At 37.7% G+C, this 17794-nt stretch overlaps 1 protein-coding gene across 1 annotated transcript in view; it reads right to left on the reverse strand.

Annotated features, from left to right (window-relative positions):
- The window catches only part of Dgkk (diacylglycerol kinase kappa), a 156299-nt gene that overhangs the window by 48723 nt on the left and 89782 nt on the right, over nt 1-17794 (reverse strand). Inside the window, exons 5-8 of the mRNA XM_041646161.1 lie at nt 2796-2931; nt 2245-2351; nt 1819-1944; nt 193-295 (exon numbers count right to left, since the gene is read on the reverse strand). Of these exons, the coding sequence (XP_041502095.1) occupies nt 193-295; nt 1819-1944; nt 2245-2351; nt 2796-2931 (472 nt within the window). The remainder of the gene's footprint in view (nt 1-192; nt 296-1818; nt 1945-2244; nt 2352-2795; nt 2932-17794) is intronic.

Raw genomic sequence — 17794 nt, forward strand, 5'->3', positions numbered from 1 at the left:
TACACCAGAGCACTATACTCGTCACTAAAATGTTTGAAGGTTTAACAGTTAGCTTTTTGATGCACACATACAAATTCACATTTACCCCAGATAATTTGCTAGTTGTGGAGAATAATTCATGTCATCCTTCCCAGCCTTTATACCTTCCCTCCCTCCCCAGTGTATTTCTGAAGTAAAGGTTAACCTACTCACCATCGCCCCGAGGGTCGCACAGCGCCGTAGGTGGTACGATCGATGCGCGACGACTTCCACAGGAACATTCCTTGGAAAACCACCTCTGGCAGGCGCCGTGCACCTGAAACGATAAGAGCACAAGAGAAAAAGGAGGGGGAGAGAGAAGAAGAAAAGATTGATTAGTCTTCGGTTCCATCCCAAGAATTGGGCCTTTTCTATTTCAAGTCTCCTTTTCTGACACTGGTACTATCTACATAAACCTTAACTCACCTGACACCACCCGACCCCATTCTACTGTGAAACTGCAATATCACTTAGGGTGTAGAACTATGGTCCTTTCAAAGGTGTCTTTCCGAAGATTCCCAACTACAGCTACTGCACTGTCACCAGCCTTAGTAGCCTGCAGAATGGGAAATTTCATTGTATTTCAAAAGTCCTAATCCTGATAGGATGTTTATACTTCAATCTTTAGAACAACTGTATGTGGTGGGGAAAGCATCACTGAGCTCATTTTAGACAGGAGCACATGCGAAAGCCCACAGAGGTCAAGGGTCTTAGTCAAGGTCAAATAGCTGGGAAGTGTCAAAGCAGACTTCCGGGCAAGCTGCCACTTTTCCTGGATGTCAAACCTCTTTAAGCTCCACATTCTAAACAATTTCACTTTCTAGGGACATGAGCCTGGCATGGCTATTCAAAGGGAATTAAAAAGAGGCCAGTGGACATAATACTCAGGGAAGAAGCTCACTTCAGTTTCTTCTTATCTTAGAAAACTCAGTTTGAGAGAAACATCTAACCTTAGAAAGTCAAGATCAGAGTCTCTCGATCTCTGTAATATTGATTGTTTTTGGCTCTGTAATATTGATTGTTCCTTGTTATAAAATACTATCCTGTGCATTATAAGTTTTGAAGAGTCTACGAGATACAAGTTGCATCCTTCCCGTTCAGTCCAGGTTTGGCCATCAAAAATGTCTCTGGATATTGGAAAATGTCTACTGGAGCAAAAATTATCCTCAGTTGAGGTCTAATGTTTCCAAGACGTGGTATTATTATAGTTAGAATTATGTTCTTATTAGAATTATTTATTAATCAAGACTTTATTTTTGCTGGCCATATGACCTTGGGTCTATCTTTTTGAGCTCCACATTACTCATATGTAAAATGGGGACAATGAGGCTTAGTTCAATGTTGTTCTAATGATTGAGATCATGAATAGAAAATATTTATTACACAGTGGCAATGATAATTTTTAGATCATTGTTATTAACCATTAATAAAGATTATAAGTTTCTAGGAAATAATGAATGAGGGAGGAATCTTTTCTTAAGGATAGACTCCAGAATTTATTTCTAGTTGTTCATATAGTCATTTGAGAATTCAACTTTTCTCATTGACAGAATGGCTTCATTAATAATAAGCATCAGATTATGAACACTTTAAATCTTTCTCTCAAAGACTCCCTCGTCGTATACAAAAGGGAAGTTACTGAGCTCTGTACTATGGAATCTATATAATGCATTTTGTTGTAAGGGTCTCTGAGATAAATATCTATTTACTTATTTATCCCTGTATAGCTATAGACAGTCCCCAATCTACCTCTTCTCTAGGAATAAGCTTCAAGTATCAAAGCTATGAAAAGAGACTCACCGTAGACGCGCACCAGAGGCAGCGAAAATCCAGAAGCCTTTGATGACTACCGAAGCTCTCATGACATACTGCACAACGAGAGTCGGCAGGTATGTTTCCTTCTACCAACTGATGGGGCATTGTTTGCTAAAGTGGAAAAAGGCAAAAGACAGAAATTAGTGATCAAAGAAGTAAGACTGGGCTAATTATACTCCACACAGAGAACATGAGCTAAGAGTCTCTTGGACCTGCCCTCAATGCTATTGACCAATGAAAGGTGGCAGTTGGGGCTTAACTCAATGATATTCATTGGGTCATTGGATCCTATGGAAGAGGAAGAGACTGCTGTGCTGGTCTAGTGACAGGAAGAATTCTTCCGTTCCCTGTGTGTCATGACTTTAAATGAGTCGGAGAAGGTGTCCGTGGGAGGATATGGCTGGTACTTACTATTTCATCAGCAGGTAGAAAGAGGTCATCGGTTACGGACAAAGTATTCCACTTGCAGTCTTTGCTCGCTCTCAATGCACAAAATTTGTGTGATTTCACCTTGCAGACTGTGAAAGGAGGAAGGAGAAAATAAGTGAGAGTCTAGTAACAATGAGAACTCTAATTCCCTTCCTTAAGCTTCTCTAAAGGTTAGAATCCAAGCACTTTCCATATAGTTTTGACCTACTTCCAAAGGTCTACTTCTATGTAAACCAGTTCCTTTAGATTCTTGGCTAGCTAGGCTTCCTGTTACTCATTTTACATTAAAATAAATAGTAGGAAAGAACTGATTTCTGGCTTTTCAATCCTTCTGACCATATAGTCCCATCTTCATATATCCAACCCTCCGTTTTTATTCATGAGAACACCCCTTCAAGCAAGTTTCTTTTTCCCTCCCACAGGATTAACTTCACACAAAGACTTAGATTGGGTCTGCAATGCTAGGCAATAGGAGACCCTTCGTGCCTAGCTCTCTCCAGTGAGCTCTGCTTTCTAATGGAACAGAAAGGTACCTTCACAGATGATGGTATCTCGAGATAAGGCAGGAATGTTCCGGCGACAAACATTGCAGAACTGTGTCCGAGGACTATGGCTGGAATACCAGTAGTGCATTCCGATAAGGTAAGGATTGTTTTCGGCTGCGGGTATCTAAAGCAAATCAAAGAGAAGAAAAAAAATGGAGGTTAACCACAGAGGTGGACTCGGGAAGACCACAAATTCTGCTGCTAGGGCTAATATAGCCCTAATGTAGGTGACAAAGCATGTGAAAGAGAGGGCCGGTAGGTACAGCTCCCACTTTTTGTTTTAATTTCTTTTGATTACTGGCTTCAGAAGGGAAAAAATTAGATGGGAATTATTTCAAATAGGGACTTAACACAGAAGCAAGGGTCTTTCTTTACCTTGCTCAACCACTATATTAGTTTAGTCCAAGCAAAACTTGTTGATTGGTCTTGGCTCTCTTTAAATAGAAAGCAGAATAAAGAGGTGAGCTGGAAATTGAGGGCTATCCAAATTCTCAGACAAAGCAAGGCAGGTGTAAGCCTCACACACAGAACTCGGCAATACCTGCAAGGCTTTCGCTTTCTTCTTAATACAGCTGCCAAGTGAGCAGAACATTACTCTACTTGGACAACACTTGAAAGACCTTTAAATCCTCTTTGCATGAGCTTTTTCCTTTTTTGAAATCCATGCTTTGACTGCCTACAGCAGTTTCTTGGTTAATCATTTTAATTCATCCAATGAGTTATTAAATAAATACTTCCTGAATCACTATTACATGCTTGCAACTTTTCAAAGCATTTGAGATATAATCATTAACAAGACACAGTCCTTGTCCTTATGGTGACATTTTGCTTACTGTCTTCTTTCATACTAATCACTTTAACCTTTTTGTTATCATGCCTGTGAACACAGAATCTGCATATCGCAGCCTGACATTCACCACTACAGGAAAGGCATAGCCTAGCCGTGTATCAGCAATGGTTTGAGTTGCATGGATGTATAGACACTGGATCCCCCTGACTTTGTTCTGTGTTTCTTTTCACAGGACTTCCACTGTCTTTTCTCTAGTTCCTATGAATGTCTCAGTTTCTACTGCCTTTTTTTTTAAAAAAAAAAAAAAAAGTTTAGGCATAGACTCACAAAGGTTTTTTTTTTTATTTTTGTCATTATTATAATGGGTTGTGCGTATAAAGGCATGGTAAGATTTTGAAAGAACAATACATTCTCTCAGATGTAAGGTGACAATAGTCCCTTAAAAGGGTTGCTGTTGAGGGCTCAGACTTAAGTTTGCACTTAGTCCATTTATTGGAATTAACCAACCAAGACATAGACTGCAGATAATGCTTTCTGATTGCTATTCCCCACGGGTATGCTGGCAATGTGGGAAACTACTGTTGAACTAAAGCGGAAGTTTATTTGGTAAAAAAAGCTACTCTCATGATCTCATAATTTGGAATTGCTTTGCGATGGGAAGTTTATCATACAGTGACACCTGAAAAGCTCTAGGTCTAGAAACACAAGACTGGAAGGCACAGAGGATTGACACTGGCACTCTGAGCTCACAGTTCCTTTCTATTCCCAAGGCTGCTGTCTATAACTAAACAAGCCCCTTTCCTCCTCCCATTTTCCTTCTCTTCCATCCAAATTACCAGGAACCTATGACCGTATGTTGTGTAACATAATAAGCACTGGAGCTACAGAGATCAGTAAGTCACATAGATAAAGGAACTCACTCTACTGAAGGAAACTAACTCTCAAACAGATAGTCACAACATGGTGACAATACATTTTTAAAGACTGTACAAGGCTCTACAGGAGCAAGCAGGAGAAATGAAAAACTCTTGATTATGTATTAACTATAATGGAATTCATATTTAATGGACATTGCTTGGGTTCAGTTGTTAAGAGAGTGGGATTTAGATCTCTCATATTCATCTTATTCTGTGAGAAAAGTTTGATGCAACCAGTCCTGGATGAGTATGTGTGGTAGTTTGAATTGTATGTCCTCCAAAATCCATTCAAGTCCTAACCTTTGGTACCTGAGAATATGACTTTATTGGGAACCACTATCCTAACAGATGTAACCAAGTGGGACTTAATTCAAGGACTTGTGTCTTTCTAAGAATAAGAAAGTATGGAAAGAGATGCAGTCAAAGAGGAGAACACCTTGTGGTAATATACGGTATACAGACACACAAGAGAGAACATCACGTGACAGTGGGTGCAGAGAGTCAATAATCCACCTGCAAGCCAAGAAATATTAAGGTTTGTCTGTAATCACCAGACTGTAGGAAGAGGCAAAGAAAGATCCTCTTTCTAGAGCCTTCAAAGAGACTCGGACCCTTTCATGAACTCAAATCCAGATCTCTACCTGCTAGAAACATGAGAACATAACTGCTGTTCAGTCCACCCAGTTTCTGGTTGTTCCAGCAAGCCTGGAAAAGGAAGAAAGATTTTCAAATTGAGATGCAGATGTTTCTGTATCCGGCACTAACAAGAGGAGAGTGCTGTGACAGTTGTCTAGTATATCAATACTATGAGTTTTGAGACAGATGATCTTGAGAAGACTACACTGCCTTGAGTAGAGTGCTAGTAGGAATACAAACTGCTTCTGGAACAGTCTCCAATGCAAACAAGAGGCATTATAAGAGGGTGGCAGAAAGGAGACTTTTTAGAGTGGAAGAGAACCATTTCATTGTCCTGTTGGATGAAAGCTGTGTGTTCAAATGGTGAACTTGAACTTTTGGCTGTCAAAACTTTCAAGCAAAGTATGAAGGTACAGTCTGTTTTCTTTCTGCTGCTTATAGAAAATAAAAGAGGAAAGAGATATGTTGCTGTGGAAACCGTTCTTAGTCTACTTGGCTTTCCATATACAGAGTGGGTGGCTTAAACAATGGAAAGCTATCTTCTCACTGCTTGGAGATGGGGAAGCTCAAAAGCAAACAATCAACCAATGTACTTTCCAAGGCCTCCTTCATGGCATAGATATGGCCACTTTCTCTATCTGCTTGCACGGTTTTTACTTAATACAGGAATATGAAGAAAGAAAGTGATCCTTGGTTGTTTTTTTTCTCATGAGGCCATCAGCCCTACTGGATTTAGTCCCCATGTTAATGGCTACACTTGACACTAATCACATCCTTCAAGTCTTATTTCTAAGCACAGTCACATTGGAGCTTAAGCTTCAACATATGAATTTGGGGTAGGGTTACAGTTCAACTCATAAAAGAATTACTAAGTAAAAAGTGGGCAGACCTTGAAGATTTGGCAACTTCTCAATCTATTTGTATTTTAAGCACAAAATAGTCACTCTGGTGTCAACATCCAGGGTATGGGTAGACAAAGCTTTTCTGGGAAGATTCAGTATGGGACACTAGGTTTAAATCAGTGATCTCAGCAGAATACGGTTGCCGTAGACTGAAAAGCTCAAGACACAAGACTCGATGAAAGGAGGTTATAAGACTAGTGAGACTCTACAGCAGCCAAGTGATGAAGAAAGCTATCCTGCTGTGGGTTTGCATTGTTCCTTCAAGAAAACAGAATAATGGGTTCCAGTGATGACTTGGAGGCCAGCAATGCTGGTGAGAGACTCCAGTTAGTTATTTTGGCCAACATGGGAGTATGGGCCTATTGGAGGAAGTCATTGCCTCTTTCGTTCCAGAGGGTGGGGTTGCCTCCTAGATTCCAGAAGGTGGGGTTGCTTATTTTTGTTACAGAGAGAAGACACCACTCGGGTGGGCGGAAAGACTGAAGTCAGGTGACAACACTGAGCCACAGAAAATTAGCTGTAGGCCTATAAGCCTAATGAAACTGCCTTTCTGGATCGCCAGCTGTCTTTAGATAAGCAGCCCTTTTAGTCCTTCTATTTTCTCCATTTCAGAATGGGAATATCTGTCCTCCACTACTTCCAATGCAGAAATTTAAAAGCAGATACATTGTTTTGGAGGTGTCACATGCCCACAGGTAGAGGAGAAATATTGCCCCCGAAAGGAACATACACAGAGTCTAGAAAGGAACATGCAAAAAGTCTTTCTGGTACCTCACTGGTATTCTTAGAAAAAGAGAAATTTGAGTACAGACAAAGAGAGAACAACCTGGGAAGCTACAATAAATAAATAAATAAATAAATAAATAAATAAATAAATGCACAGGAAAGCACAATGTGATGGCCCAGGCAGAGACTGGAATAGTACATGGCGAGTCCAAGAACACCAAGGATTTCCAGTAACCACCAAAACCTCGGAAGGGGCAAAGGATTCCTCCTGAAGGCCGTCAGAGAGACATGACTATACTCACACTCTGATTTTGGGTTTCGAGCCTCCAAGATAAGAGAAGACATTTTTGTTTTTGTGTTTTACATTTCTCCAATGTAAGAGAATACATTTCTGTTTTTTGTTTAGATTTAAAGCAGGGTTTCATGTAACCCAGACTGTCCTCAAATTTGCTAGTTAGCCGAGGATGACCTTGACCTTTTCTTAAGTTATAAGAATATAGGGATTTATAAATTACACCCAATTTGTAAATTTGTGTCCTTTAAGTCCCAAAATTTTTTGGTAATTTGTTATAGCAGCCATGGATTGGCATAGGATGTCACTACAGGTATTTCTATTTGCTGATATGGATTTTTAAAAATCAAATTTGACAGTAACTGATGGAAGCAGATACAAAGATCCACAACTAAGCCCTGGACTGAGCTCCTGGAGTCCAGTAGAAGAAAGGGAGGAGAGATAATATGAGCAAAGGGATCAAGACCATGATGGAGAAACCCACAGCAACAGCTGACCTGAGCTAGTGGGAGCTCACTGAGTCTGGACTGACAGCTGGGGATCCTGTATAGGAGACTGAACTAGGCCCTCTGAATGTGGGTGGCAGTTGTGTGGCTTGGGCAATTTGTGGGACCACTGGCAGTGGAACCAATATTTATCTCTATGGCATGAAATGGCTCTTTGGAGCCCATTCCCTTTGAAGGGATACCTTGTTCAGTCTAGATACGGGGTGGGGGGGGCAGGGAGGTGCGTGGGGGCATGCGGGGAGCAGGGGGCTTGGTCCTGTCTCGAATGATGTGACAGACTTTGTTGACTCCCCATGGGAGGCCTCACCATCTCTGAGAAGTGGATGGGGGTGGGGTGGGGAGAAGGAGGGGGAAGCAGGAGGGAGAGTGGACTGAGGTTGATATGTAAAATAAAAAGACTGCTTTTTTTTAAACAAATACATAAATAAATCAAATTTGAAGACAGATTCAAAACTGTAGCAGACATACAAATTGCTAAGAAAGGTTAGTTGGCCTAAACTTCTCAGGGCCTAATTGTTGGATATTTGTGTTTGACTTTTATCATCTCTAAAATACACGCTCCACTGCTCCGATCAGACTCTTACTCTCAATGGATTGAATAGCTGTGTAACTCCCCACCACACACACACACACACACACACACACACACACACACACACACACACGCACGCACACACTCTACTGAAAGCCCAACTCTCAATGTGGCTGTATTACCAGAGAGCCTTTGAGAAATGACTATGTTCTCAGGGTGGAGCCATAATGAATAATATTAGTTCCTATATAAGAACCTTCAGAATTGTCTCCCTTTTCCATTGTCATGTGAAGAGATAGCACAAAACCTGTGCAATGGAAAGTAGGCCTTTGTCAAACAGAGTTTATCAGTAACATCGCCTCCAATAAGAAGCAGATGAATCAATTCCAAGATATGTACACCCTAGTAAGACTGAATCATGAATAAGAGAAAATCAGAGAGGAACAATGACAAGTAATGAAATGAATAGATAATAAAAAGTCATTCACCAAAGAGCATCCCAGGCCCAGAAAACGTCACTGCCTAATTCTATCAAATATTTAAAATAGAAAGAAGGGATGTAGCTGTAATTCAGTGGTAAATTTATTGCTTTGATTGCATGAAGCATGAGTTTGTGCTTCAGAACCACAAGAAATACTAAACAAGTTTCTTAAAATCATCTATAGAATAAAAGAATGAATGATACTCAGAAACTCGTGCTACAAGGCTTGCATTTCCTTGACGCTAAAATAATAGAAAGACTATTATAAAAAATAAATTAACTTACAGGCCAATATCTCTGATGATGATAGATGCAAAAATCCTCAACAAAATGCAAAAAACTGAGTTTGATAACCACAATCAAGTGGAATTTTTTTTCACTGGGATTCAAAGTAGTTTAGCATATTCATATCAACAAATGTGCTATATATTATTTTAACAAATTCAAGTAAAAATTAGTAGGACCATCTCAACAGATGCAAAAAAAAAAGCATTCGACAAAATGCAGCATCCCTGCTAGCTAGATCTCAATAGGTTATAGGCAAGAGGAGTGTACCCAAACATAACAAAGGCCATTGATGACGAATCCATAGATAACACAGCTCTCAACAGTGAAGAGCGGAAAGCTTTCTCTCTATGATCAAGGACAAAATAGATTGCCAAATGTCACTCCTTTTCAGCACAGTACTGGAAGTCCTAGCAGAGCAATTGGGGAAGAGAGAGAACTAAGAACCATTCTAATAGAAAAGGAAAATGTAAAATTGTCTCTATTTGCTGATGATTCTATTATATCCATTGTCCTTAGACTAGAAAAAACATTAAAAATGTTGAGTTATGTAAAGTTGTGGGATACAAAATCAGAATCCAAAATCATTTGTGTTTCTGTATGCTAATAACTATCTATCAAAAATATTAAGAAAATAATCATACTTATAAAAGCAAGTTTAAAGTTTAGTTCTTACATATAAATATAACCAAGGATGTAAGTGATCTATATAGTGAAAAATATTACACAGTAATGAAATAAATCAAAGAAACAGAATTAAATTAAAAGATACATGTTTTTAGGTTAGAGAATTAATACTATGAAAATGTCAATAATACACAGTCTATAGATTCAACACAATCTCTATGGAAATTTAAACATTACATCCACAGAGCTGGAATAAACTACTTTAAACTTGTATGGAGCCCAAAAATAATTTTGAAACAAAGAACAAAGCTAGCGGCATCATACTCCTTGATTTGAAAACATAAAGTGATTATAATCAAAACAGCATGGCACTGGCATTAAAAATATAAACCAATAAAACAGGAAACCCAAAAATAGACCCCATGCATTTATGATCAAGTTTCGGCAAAGTTTTTTTAGAACACAATATGGAGAAAGGGCATCTTAACTATATATCAATCAATATGCAGAGGAATAAAATTAGACATTTCTATCATATGCAAAAATTAAGTCAAGTCTAAATAAGTAAAAGAAGCAAATAAAAGACCCAAAACTATAAAATTACTAAAACCCTAGAAGACACAGCATGATTTTGGACATCATCTTTCTTTACATGACCTTGAAAGCACAGGTAAACAAAGAAAAATAGACTAATGGGATGATATGAAACTAAAGCTTCAACATAGCAGAATAAACCAAGTGAGTGAAAGTAGACAAAATGGGAGAAAATATTTGTAAATCTGAGGAGGAGATAATACCCAAAATATTTAAGAAGTTCAATTAAAAGCAAAGAAAACAAGTGTACCACTAGAGAGGAATATAAAATGATACAAGTGACATGGAAGGGGAAGGTAGATCAAATGAGGGTCTGTTAATTGTAATGAGGGAAGGAGATCAATGCAAAAGGAGAGGGAGGGAGGAGGATAAATAACATCAAGGAGGTCTAAAAAGCCATACGGAATCGTATTACTATTAATTTACTTAAATCACACACAATACAAGTAAGTCTATGTATATACATAATTCAAATGATGTTATTTTACTCAAGCAGACAATATTCCCTGCAAGAGCTATAGACTAACAACACAACTTCTACATCCAAGGCTCAGGATACATTCAGGAAGAGGAGGTGGAAAGATGAGGAAAATTTTTTAAGAGCTAAAGGATCAGAAAATCTACTGTGAGATTGCATTTCCCAGAAAAGACAGGGAAGCTCACCCCTGATGCCTCAATAATATGGCTGCCTAAACAAAACCTGAACAATAACAGCACCAATAGAAACGGGAAATCTTGTAAGGCCCCACCCATAAATAAAGACCCACAGGCAACTAAGAACTGCTGAGAACAGGAGAAATAATCTTAGCCAAGGATTAAACCCTAATTAGTTATCTAATACTAATAACTATCCAGCTCTGAAATCATATACAAATTAGCAACTCTAAATTTTCTGATATATGTAGTTAGATAGATGACTAGATGATCTACTCCTACTATATCCATTGCCCTTAGACTAGAAAAAAAACATTAAAAATGGTGAGTTATGTAAAGTTGTGGGATATAAAGTTAGAATACAAGAATCATTTGTGTTTCTATATGCTAATAATGATATATCAAAAATATTAAGAAAAATATTAAGAAAATAATCCTATATGTGTGTATATATACATACACAAACACACACACATATATAATAGCCTTTTTCATATATATATATATATTTATAGAAGAAGCAAGGTGGGGTACAAAAGAGGGTTTCTGGGAGGAAATAAAAGGGGAAAACAATGTAATTATATTTTAGTTCCCTAAAAGAAACTAATAAAAAATAAAATAAAAAATAAAACACAGTCGTTTAAAAGGTCAACAGACCTGAACAGACCTTTTTGTGAAGGTCAATTGAAAATGCTCCGTATCACTAATCACTAAATGCAAATCAAACCCTGGTAAGATAGCATCCTATTCTTGTTAGAATGCCCTGATCAAAAGAAATGAGAGATACAAAGTATTGGAAAGATATTGAACAAAGGGAGTTTTGAAAAGTCATTTATTAAAATGCAAATTAAGATAACCAGTTTGAAAAACAGCATAGAGATTTCTCAAAGAATTAAAAGCAGAACTACCATATAGTGTTATAGAGTTATTGAGACTGGGAGTATAGGGCTTTAGTATCAGTTTCTATGGAGACTGGAATATCACAAGTCTAAGGTCTGTCTAGGCTACCAAATGAATTCAAGGCTAGCCTGGGCAGCTTGGTAAGCTCCTGATCAAAAATTTAAAATAATAATAATTATTATTTCTTTTATTTCTTGAGATCATATTATAATTACATCAATATCCCTTTCTCTGTCCTCCTTCCAAGCCCCTCCTTGATCGTTTTCAAATACATAGCTTCTCTTTTCATGAAATAATGTCGTTACATGCACATACACATATCTTAATTGTGCAAGAGGTGGGGAAAAGTTTTTAAGAGCCAAAGGACAGGGAGTTTGCTGTGGGATTATGTTTCCTAGGAATGGAAGAAGCTACACCCATAAAGTCTCACCAGGACTGTCAAATCTTAGCTGAATTGCCGACAAGGTAATGTGGACAAGGTAGGAAAGCCCAAGAGGCCTCAATCCTATATAAAGAACTATAGACAACCACAGAATGCTGGGGGGGGGGGGATAGTCTTTTTAGGTCCATATGCATGGAAAATATTTTTCCAACCCTGTGCCCTGCAGTAATGTCTAGTATTGATGTTGAAGTGTGTTTCTTGCCTGCAGCAGGAGGATGGATTCTGTTTTGTATTCATTCTGTTAGTCTGTGTCTTTTTATTGAGGAATTAAGACCATTGATATTGAGAGGTATCAATGACCAATGATTGTTGATTCCTGTTGTTTTGTTGTTGCTGTAGGTGGTGGCGGCAATTGTGGTGGTAGTGGTGTGGTTAGTATGTGTGTGTGTGTGTTTCTCCTCTTTTTAATATACTGGTCTGGTCTGAGATTATTTATTCCCCGTGTTTCCTTGGAAGCAGTAATGTCTATAGGTTGGAGTTTATCTCATAGCAACTGTTGTAAGACTGGATTTGTAGGCACTGCTTAAATTTGGTTTTATCATGGAATATCTTATTTTCTCCATCTATAGTGATTCAAAGTTTTACTGGGTATAGTAGTCTCAGCTGGCTGTTGTGGTCTTTTAGAGTCTGCAACATATCTGTCCTGGTCTTTCTGGCTTTTAGAGTCTCCAATGAGATATCAGGTGTAACTCTAAAAGGTCTTCATTTTTATGTGGTTAAGTCTTTTTTTGGTTGCAGCTTTTAATATTATTCCTTTGTTATGTAAGTTTTGATTATTATGTGCTGAAGGCACTTCCTTTTCTGGTGAAAACTATTTGGTAACCTGTATCCTTCTTGTACCTTTATAGGCATCTCCTTCTTTAGGTTAGTATAATTTTCTTAAAAATATTTCCTGGAACCTGAGCTGCGTTTCTTCTTTCTCTATTCCCATTATTCTTAGATTTTTGTCTTTTCACTGTGTCCCAGATTTCCTGGATATTTTGTGTCAGGAGATTTTTAGATTTAATATTTTCTTTGGCCAATGTACCTTTCTTCTCTCACACCCGCAACACTTAGAGATTCCCTCTCCCATTTATTGTGTTCTGTTGGTGAACTTTGTCTCTATAGTTCCTGCTTGAATTCAGAAATTCTTTCATTGCCAGAATTCCATCTGTTTGGGTTTTCTATGTTGATTCTATTTCCATTTTTTAGGTCTTGAATGGTGTTATTCATTTCTATGTATCTCTCTCTCTCTCTCTCTCTCTCTCTCTCTCTCTCTCTCTCTCTCTCTCTCTCTCTCTCTCTTTCTGTGTGTGTGTGTTTCTGGATTTCTTTAAGGTATTTATTCAATTTTCTCTTTAAGGTCTTCTATCATCCTCATAAGGACTGTTTTAAGATCTTTTTCTTATTCTACAGTTATACTGGAATACTCAGGTCCTGCTGTATTAGGGTTTCTGCTGATTGTGTTTTTGCTGGTGACTAGGCATCTGAGATTGAGATGATTCCAGTTCTAGATACTGATACAGATATCAGTTTTGTTTCTGTTGGGTGGGTGTTTTGTTCTTTGGTTTCTGTTTCTTCTCTGATTTTTAGGAGAGTATGGTGGCTCTATGTTTCCTCTTAGGAAGTTTTCTCTGAACCTGACAGGTGTGGCTACTGCGGGTTCCAGGCAAATGAACCTAAGGAAAAAGCTGATGTAGCTATTTTAATACGACAAGATAGACCCAATCAAAACTAGTGAGAAGAGATAGAGAAGGACACTACATAGTCATCAAAGGAAAAATCCCCCAAGAGGACACTGCAATTCTAAACATCTATGCCCAAAACGCAAGGGCACCCAAGTTTGTAAATGAAACACTACTACAGCTCAATTCACACATTGACCCTCACACACTGATAGTGGGAGACTTCAATACCCTATGCTGAACAGACAGATCATCTAACCAAAAACTAAACAGAAATGCTTAAGCTAACTAATGTTATAAACCAAATGGACCTAACAGATATTTACAAAGCATTTCACTCAAACACAAAAGAATATGCCTTCTTTCTCTGTGCCTCATGAAACTTTCTCCAAAATAGACCAAATACTCAAATACCAAGCCAGTCACATCAGATACAAGAAAACTGAAATAACAGCCTGTTTCCTATCATACTACTACAGACTAAAGTTGGACATCAACAACAACAGAAACGACAGAAAGCTTACAATCTCATGGAAACTGAACAACTCACTACTGAGTGAAAATTGGTTCAATACAAAAATAGAGAAAGAAATTAAAGATTTTCTAGAATTGGATGAAAATGAACATAAAATATATCCAAATTTATGGGACACATGAAAGCCATTGCAAGAGACAAGTTCATAGCACTAAGTGCCTACATAAAAAAGAAAAACCAATGGAGAGCTCTCACGCTAGTAACTTAGCGGCCTGCCTGGAGACTCTAGAACAAAAGAAGAAATCAGTCTCAAAAGGAATGGATGGCTAAAAGTAATAAAACCGAGGGCTGAAATCGATAAAATAGAAACAAATAGAACAATACAAAGACTCAATGATACAAACAATTGATTCTTTGAGAAAATTCAACAAGATAGACAAACCTTTATCCGAACTAACTAAAAGACAGTGAGAAAATCTAACAAAATCAGAAATTAAAGGAGAGACATAACAACAGACACCGAGGAAATCCAGAGAATCATAAGGCATATTTTTTTGTTTTTTTAAGGATATATTTTAAAAACCTATATTCCACCGAATTGGAAAATCTAAAAGAAATGGATAATTTTCCTGATAGATACCACTTACCAAACTTAAATCAGGATCAGATAGACAATTTAAACAGACATATTATTCTCAGTGAAATAGAAAGTCATTAATTTTTTTCAGTCATAAAAAGCTCAGAGCCTAATTGTTTTAACATAGAATTCTACCAGGCTTTCAAAAAAGAGTTAACACCAATACTCCTCAAATTATTGAATAAAATAGAAACATAAAGAACATTGACAATTCGTTTTATGAGACCACAGTTACTCTGATACCCAAACCATATAAAAACACAAGAAAGAAAGAGCATATATACAAAAATACTCAATAAAATACTAGTAAGCCACATCTAAAAACACATCAAAAAGATCATCAACCATGATCAAGCTTTATCCCAGAGATGCAGGGATGCTTCCTGTAATCTACCATATAACATAATCCAACATATAAATGTTATCCACCATATAAAATTCTGAAAGACAAAAAACATATGATAATCTCATCAGATGCAGAAATGGTCCTTGACAAAATCTAACACACCATCATGATATAAGTCCCAGGAGTGATCAGGGATACAAGGGATAGTCATCAACATAATAAAGGTAGTTCACAGTAAGCCCATAGCCAACAACAAATTAAGTGGAAAGAAACTCAAAGCAATTCCACTTAAGTCAGAAACAAGACAAAGTTGTCCATTTTCTTCATACCTAGCCAATATAGTACTTGAAGTCTTAGCTAAAGCAATAAGAAAGTTGAAGGAGGTAATGGGGACACAAATTCAAAAGGGAAAGGTCAAATATCTTTATTTGTAGATAATATGATAGTATACACAAGTGATCCAAAAAATTCCACCAGAAAATGTCCACAGTTGATAACTTCCAGCAAAGTAGCTCAATTCAAAATTAACTCACAAAAAATCAGTAGCCCTCCTATATACAAATGACAAATGGACTGAGAAAGAAATAAGGGAAGTAACACCTGTAAGTAATATACAATATAATAATATAAAATGTATATATATATGCCTGTAAATAATATATAATATACCTGTAAATAATATATTTTTATATTATAATAATATAAAAATAGATTGGGATAACTCTGACCAAGAAAGTTAAAGACTTGCATGATAAAAACTTCAAGTCTTTTGTAGGGTTAAGACAGCCCCTTTAGGGGGCGGGGTTTGCCTCGGGCGAATGCCTGCCAATAAATGGGCATGCGGAGAGGCAGCTAGGCCCTTTTTCCTTCCTACCTCCTGTGCCACGCGGGAACAGGTTCTGTAAGTTTATCATTAAAGTGTGAATATTGTTTAATATCTGCATTGCATTTATTCACGCCGATACAGTCTTTGAAGAAAATGTAAGATGGAAAGGTCTCCCATGCTCATAGATTAACATAGTAAAAATGGCCATTCTACCAAAAGCAATCTACAGATTCAATGCAGTCTCCATCAAAATTCCTATACAATTCCTCATAGATCTTGATAAGCTAATTCTCAACTCCATATGGAAACACAAAATACCCTGGATAGCTAAAACAATCCTGAACAATAAAAGAACTTCTAAAGGTATCATTATTTCCGATTTCAAAATTCATTATAGAGCTATAGTAACAAAACCAACATGGTATTGATTCAAAAACAGGCATGTTGATCCATGGAATGGAACTGAAGACCCAGACATCTAGTCAAACAACCATTGACAACTGAGTTTTGATGAAGAAGCCAGAAAGTCACATTGGAGAAAAGACAGTGTCTTCAACAAATGGGGCTGGTCAAACCAGATGGCCACATGAACAAGAAGTCAAACAGATCCATACTTACCACCCTGCACAAAACTCAAGTTTAAGTGTATCAAAGACCTCAACATAAAACCAGATACATGGAACCTGATAGAAGATAAAGTGGGGGATAGCTTTGAATGCACTGGAACAGAAAAAGATTTTTCTGAATAGAACAACATTAGTGCAGGCACTAAGATGAACAATTAATAAATGGGACTTCTTGAAACTAAAAGATTCTACATGGCAAAGGTCAATGCTATATGGACAAAGTGGCAGCCTACAGAATGGCAAAGAAATTTATCATTCAATAGAAGACTAATTTCCTATCTATCTATCTATCTATCCTCAAGAAACTAGATATCAAAAAACAATTAATCCAATAAAAATGGGGTACAAATCTAAACAGAATTGTTAATGGAGGAAACTCAAATGGCTGAGAATCACTTCAATGTTCAATATTGTGCAAGGAGAGACCTTGGATGACTCAGCTCTAGATGAGATATCGCCATCACATCTCTCTCTGCAAAGCTCAGGCAACCCCACAGAAGAGGAGGTGAAAAGAGTGTGAGAGCCAGAGGGGATGGAGGGCACCAGGAGAACATGGCCCTCTAAATCAACTGAGCAAAGCTCATACGCGCTCACAGAGCCCAAAGCAGCAAGCATTGGACTGCATCAGTTCCTCTGTGTATATTTTATGGTTTTTGGTTTAGTGTTTTTACGGGACTGTTGAGTATGTGAAAAAGTAGGTCTCTAATTCTTATGCCTTCTCTTGGGCTCTTTTCTTCTGCTGTTTGTTTTGTCCAACTTAGGTGTTATGTTTTTTTTTGGGGGGGGGGGGGGCTTTAGAACATCGTTGGAATCTTCCTTCCCTGTCCAAAACGCTTTTCCTACCATATGCCTTCAATGCTGGAGATGAAACCAAAGGCCTCTCACATGGTGTGTTCTACCACTGACTTCCATCCCTAGCCCACTTTGGCTTTTTCTTGTATTTAGCTTCTCTTCTTACTCCACTATATTTTCTAGCATCCTTCTGGGACTTAACCTTGTCTTGCTTGAGGTGATATATAGCTTCCTCCCTGAAGTTCTAGCCTCTAGTTTTCCCCTTGTCTAATCCCTTCTGTGTTTTGTGTATGTGTGTGTGGTGTACACGTTTGTACATATGTGGCACACATACATG

The sequence above is a fragment of the Microtus oregoni genome, unplaced genomic scaffold (genome assembly GCF_018167655.1).
Source record: "Microtus oregoni isolate MIOR12 unplaced genomic scaffold, Mior012 000121F_001, whole genome shotgun sequence".
In the NCBI taxonomy this organism is placed as follows: Eukaryota; Metazoa; Chordata; class Mammalia; order Rodentia; family Cricetidae; genus Microtus; species Microtus oregoni.